Source organism: Populus trichocarpa, chromosome 8 (genome assembly GCF_000002775.5).
Source record: "Populus trichocarpa isolate Nisqually-1 chromosome 8, P.trichocarpa_v4.1, whole genome shotgun sequence".
Lineage (NCBI taxonomy): Eukaryota > Viridiplantae > Streptophyta > Magnoliopsida > Malpighiales > Salicaceae > Populus > Populus trichocarpa.
Genome location: NC_037292.2, coordinates 8,451,087 through 8,456,796, shown reverse-complemented (window position 1 = coordinate 8,456,796; position 5,710 = coordinate 8,451,087). Strand labels below are relative to the sequence as shown.

The window sequence follows — 5,710 nt, the reverse complement described above, 5'->3', positions numbered from 1 at the left end:
ATTGGATAAGCACTACATCTATTATTATTTTTTATTGGAAAATCACATATCCATCACTTCTTCTTTTTTTTTTATTAATTTGTCAAGTTCTACGTTTTCTTTTCTTTTCATATTTTAGTAGAATGGATTTCTCTGTTTTAGGAAGCTATGCTTGTGCTTATGCTATTTGTCAATTATATTCTATCTTGCATACAAACACCTCACCATTTCATTTCTTTTTAATGTAGAACAATTATCACTAACATGTGCACCTAACAATTCTTTCTTTCACATATGAGTTTAGTACATTCGGAGACAATTAACTTTGTAATTAAAGTATTTTAAGTGCAATATTCAGAGCTTAGAGCTTAACTATTTTGATCATGGAAGACATACATAGTCATGAAAATCCAATTACAATCATTCCAAGCCAAATCAAGCTGATTTGTTAGGAAGTTGCTTATGTTTGATGAAATACATAAATTTTAATATTCTCATTGGGTCTGTATATGATGACGACTTGCATGCAATGATGTGCGCAATTTTTAACCTAAAAATCTAAATTAGTTGGTTATGAATTTATATTAAATATAAACACCTCATTTTTCATTATTTTTTATGTTGAATATTTACCATTCATGTATACACCCACCAAATATTATTATAAAAATTGGTTTCGGATGGAACATTAATTCATGATCTCAACTAAGGAGGGAAAGAAAGGAATAACAAGAGGTGGGTGGTTTTTCTTCTCATCAAATCTTTGAAAAAAGAAATACATAGACACCAGTTGAGCTACAAATTTATTCCGAGTTAAAAACAGCGTTGCCTTTAATTAATCTGATGGGAAAATCAGTCAAAATTTGCAGTTTGGTCTGAAGATGTGCCGAGCACTGGAAACTGATCATGCAAAGGGAAAATTCGAAAAAAAGAAAAAGAAGTGCATCTTTTTCTTTACGTTACAACTCGATCCAAAAGAATAATGAGACCGATGTCTACATCTCGAAGCAGGGGTGGAAATTCATCTTTGCATGATACCATTCCCTTGCAATTCAAGATGGCTCCCCTTTCGGCCTTTCCTGTTTACACAGTCAAAAACTTTGACAGAAAAACTAAAAAAGAAAGTGTCCCAGCTCGTCACTGAAAAAACCCCATACGACAACAAAACCTGCCATCTGTAACTCCAAGCAGACATCAACTCAAGTTTAGTTCACTTAACTATATCAAGCGGTTACTTTCTAACCCAACTTCACTGGTCCCCCTATTCCCCTTCTCTTTCGTTTCCAGTACATGCTCTCACTCACGCTCACCTCTACATTTATACACAGACACACACACATGTCAACATTGACATGTCCCGTATCCACACACTTCGTCTATATATACTTCTCTCTTAAAAGTTACCCCTTGCTATCCTAGCTGAGTCATAGAAATGCTATCCATCCCTCCTTTCTCTTTCCCTTTATAAAATCATTTCTCTCTCTCTCTGTAGTCTCATCAGCAATATCAGGCAGAAGGAGCTGGCTGCAACAGTTCGCTGCAGAGAGACGTATATCCTCTCCAGTTAGTTATTTAACGGTTTTTGTCCTTCGCTTTTCCATTTTTCCATTTCATTCTTTTGAATTTAGTCCCTTTCCCCTGCTAGATCTTTTCTTCAAAATCACCACTCCCTTGTCTTGATTACTATATATTTCAGTCCAGAATACCTAAGAAACCATGATTAGTTGGAATGATCTCTACAACGTTTTGTCCGCTGTTATTCCTCTTTATGTTGCTATGATCTTGGCTTATGGGTCTGTTCGATGGTGGAAAATCTTCAGCCCGGACCAGTGTTCCGGTATCAACCGTTTCGTGGCGATTTTCGCAGTGCCACTGTTGTCATTTCATTTTATCTCCACCAATGATCCTTATTCTATGAACTTCAGGTTCATTGCGGCCGACACGCTTCAAAAAATAATAATGCTGTTTGCTCTGGGAATTTGGACTAATTTCACCAAAAATGGAAGCCTGGAATGGATGATTACCATCTTTTCTTTGTCGACTCTTCCGAATACTCTTGTCATGGGCATTCCTCTTTTAATCGCCATGTATGACGACTACTCGGGAAGCCTGATGGTTCAAGTTGTGGTATTACAGTGTATCATTTGGTACACTCTCCTCTTGTTTCTTTTCGAATATAGAGGTGCAAAGATGTTGATCATGGAGCAATTTCCTGAAACTGCAGCCTCCATTGTTTCGTTTAAGGTTGATTCTGATGTGGTATCTTTAGATGGTCGAGATTTTCTGGAAACTGATGCTGAAATCGGTGACGATGGCAAGTTACATGTGACGGTCAGGAAATCTAATGCCTCCAGACGGTCTCTTGGCCCGGGTTCTTTCTCTGGATTGACTCCCCGGCCATCAAATCTTACTGGAGCTGAGATTTACAGTCTGAGTTCTTCAAGGAATCCTACTCCAAGAGGGTCCAATTTTAACCCTTCTGATTTCTACTCCATGATGGGAGTTCAGGGGGGAAGGCATTCAAATTTAGGTCCAGCTGATTTGTACTCAGTACAATCTTCAAGAGGGCCAACTCCAAGGCCGTCGAATTTCGAGGAAAATTGTGCTCCAATGGCTACTATAACCTCTCCAAGATTCGGGTTTTATCCAGCACAGACAGTACCTACATCTTATCCAGCACCGAATCCTGAACTTGCCTCTACTATCACTTCTAAAACCACAAAAAATCAGCAGCAGCAGAACCACCAGCAGCAGCTGCTGCAGCCGCAGCCGCAACAGAATAGCAAAGTAAATCATGATGCTAAGGAACTACACATGTTTGTGTGGAGCTCAAGTGCATCACCAGTTTCCGAAGGAGGTGGGCTCCACGTCTTCGGCGGGACTGATTTTGGGGCATCAGAACAATCCGGACGGTCTGATCAGGGCGCCAAGGAGATCAGGATGTTGGTTGCTGACCACCCGCAAAATGGGGATAGCAAAAGTATATTACTTCAGTATACAAGCACAGAATTCGTAACTGCACAATTAATAAGTTAACCATTTTACACGTTTTGATGTTTTTGTCTAATTTTTTATTTTTAATTTTGAAGCCATTCCACAAGCTGGAAATTTTGCTGGCGAGGACTTTAGTTTTGCTGGGAGAGGAGAAGGAGAAGATGATCAGAGGGAAAAAGAGGGTCCCACTGGACTTAACAAACTTGGGTCCAGCTCAACTGCCGAGTTGCACCCAAAAGCAGTCGGCGCTCCAGATTCCGGTGGCAGTAAGCAGATGCCACCGGCAAGCGTTATGACCCGTCTGATATTGATCATGGTTTGGCGGAAACTTATTCGCAACCCCAACACATACTCTAGTCTCATTGGTCTCATTTGGTCTCTAATTGCTTTCCGGTTAGTTTAACCATTTTGAAATTAATCAAATTTTTATTTCTATATTATAAGTACTAGATTGATATTTTTGGTGCTAAACTATGAGGAGTTGTTGTTGTTCTTATTTTCTCATTGCAGGTGGCATGTGGAAATGCCTAAGATAATAAAACAGTCAATCTCCATACTGTCTGATGCCGGACTTGGAATGGCTATGTTCAGCTTAGGTGAGGGGTCAGAATTATTGTAATCATCAGTTAACGTTATCTTTTTTTATTAACCTTTCCCTGCTTCCTCTGTCATACAAGTACTTAAAAAAAAAACATTCAGTTGATAAATGGACCCTTAAAGGGACATATACTCGTATTTATACACTAACATGAAGTCATACATACTAGTTCCTACAGAGTTTTTGGTTCAATTCTTAATTTTTAGAGGGTCTCTTAGTGGAATGAATATGTGGCACGTTTGTTACCACACCAGTTCTAAAGGTGAATTGGCCTGGTAAGGCATCAAGGATGGTAAAAGGAAATTAATGTCTTACATTGTCTAAGTTAAGGGTATGGGTGCTCCAACTCACAGTTGAATGGATGGTTGTGGGTTGTGAGCAATGTTATCACAGGAAATCAAAGGGTTTTTGTCCTTGGACTATAAATAGATTGACCATCCGACATATGGGGCCGGTTTAGCTTGCGGTCCAGGGTCGGTTGGTGTAGGTCGTGAATAGTAATAGATGCCGGCCCTTTTCAGCTCTTCTACTAGTGAAGGTAGCTGAATTGAGAACTCAAAAGATTTAAAATATTCAGTTTCTGTTTGGATGTACTGATTTTGTTGTTGTATATACTGTAAAAGGTCTGTTTATGGCTTTGCAACCGAAGATAATTGCTTGTGGAAATTCGGTTGCCACATTCGCCATGGCTGTTCGATTCTTGACTGGCCCTGCAGTGATGGCTGCTGCATCAATTGCTGTTGGTCTGCGTGGTACCCTCCTTCATGTTGCTATTGTCCAGGTAAAAGTTACTTCCATAATATTAACTGCAATGATATTCTAATTAAATAAATAATTATTTATTGCGAATTGACTAATTAAGTTGCATCATTGATTTATACTTATTGAATAGGCTGCACTGCCACAAGGAATTGTTCCATTTGTGTTTGCCAAGGAGTACAATGTCCATCCAGCCATTCTTAGCACTGGGTAAGTAATATATTGCAAGATGGTAGTTTAAAATATTCAACATCTTAGTAAATGTTTGTGCTTTGTCAAAAAAGAGAAGAAAATAATTCTTTCTACCATTTGTTATACAGGGTTATCTTTGGAATGTTGATAGCATTACCAATTACTCTTGTTTACTACATTCTTCTTGGACTGTGATCAGTTCTCCTCGGCGGTAGCCTAAAAGGGAGCAAAATGAAGAGGATTTTGATTACTTGCTGATTGTGTGTCACCCTTGGCAGCAATATTGATTATAATTGCGCCAAAATATAGTTTCTAGTAACAGGAGAATCGATATCAGGCAAAGAAGATTTTAGTACAAAGAATTTGCCGAAAGCTCCAAGTTTTTTGGAGGTGGAAGTATTTTAACTTGGTGGAAGCCCGGATATAAGGAGCGCGCACTCATTAGGAGCCAAAGTTGGTTAATTTTTTTAAGGTTTGAGATGAACAAAGAAGGCCAGTCTTACAGGGAGAGACATCAAAGAGGAAAATAAGGGCTAATAAGGCAGCTATTGATATTTAATTCTCTTCATTTCCACTATGCAGGTCTGCAATTACAAAAAGACAGAAAATTGAAGTAATTTGTGAAGATGGGGAAGAGGAGAAAAGTGTTTTCCTTTTTACTATTCTGTGCTCCGTTGTTCTTAGTGTTTGCTTTGATTGTCCGTAGATCCGGAAATTATTTGTGTCTGTCGTCTTTCCTTTTGGATTGTAATTTATCTAGGATTATCAATTATGATCAAAAGGGAGCATTAGTCTTTCACTTGTTAATATACAAAGTTAATGTTGTATTTTTCATTAGGACAAGGACAAAAACTTGCCCCATGTTGCTCGTGTAACTAAAACTTCCTATCTAGAAAAACCTTAAACATGGAGGAAAAGATGCGTGAGTGAAAAAGGAAGTAACACCTCTCAGCCGAGGGGGCTTTGTGCCTTTTTATTCCATGGGAACCCTTTTAGGGTCCTGTTCATGAGAAGCTGATCTTGAGAGATTGACAGTATGTGGGGATGAGCAGGAAAAGAGCTGAGGTCAAAAGCAGCTAACCTTACTTTTCACTGTAGCTTTTGATGCGCCCACAATCCTACCCTACCTTTTATAGCCATGTGTGAAGTCACTTTAATAGGGTGGTGGGTTGGTCAAAGTTTCCAACT

At 38.8% G+C, this 5,710-nt stretch overlaps 1 protein-coding gene across 1 annotated transcript; it reads left to right on the top strand.

Annotated features, from left to right (window-relative positions):
* Window positions 1-1,352: 1,352 nt before the first annotated feature.
* Window positions 1,353-5,321, top strand: LOC7488396 (auxin efflux carrier component 3). Its single transcript, XM_002312400.3, has 6 exons — window positions 1,353-2,959; window positions 3,069-3,366; window positions 3,484-3,569; window positions 4,195-4,352; window positions 4,464-4,540; window positions 4,651-5,321. Exons 1-6 carry the CDS (start codon window positions 1,696-1,698, stop codon window positions 4,715-4,717), a joined length of 1,950 nt encoding a protein of 649 aa, XP_002312436.1. The 5' UTR covers window positions 1,353-1,695; the 3' UTR covers window positions 4,718-5,321.
* The last annotated feature ends 389 nt before the right edge of the window (window positions 5,322-5,710 follow it).

Coding starts and splice junctions, on each gene's coding strand:
- LOC7488396 (XM_002312400.3), top strand. CDS start 1,696: ATGATTAGTTGGAATGATCTCTACAACGTTTTGTCCGCTGTTATTCCT. Junction 3,570..4,194: donor AATGGCTATGTTCAGCTTAG/GTGAGGGGTCAG, acceptor ATACTGTAAAAG/GTCTGTTTATGGCTTTGCAA. Junction 4,353..4,463: donor TTCATGTTGCTATTGTCCAG/GTAAAAGTTACT, acceptor CTTATTGAATAG/GCTGCACTGCCACAAGGAAT.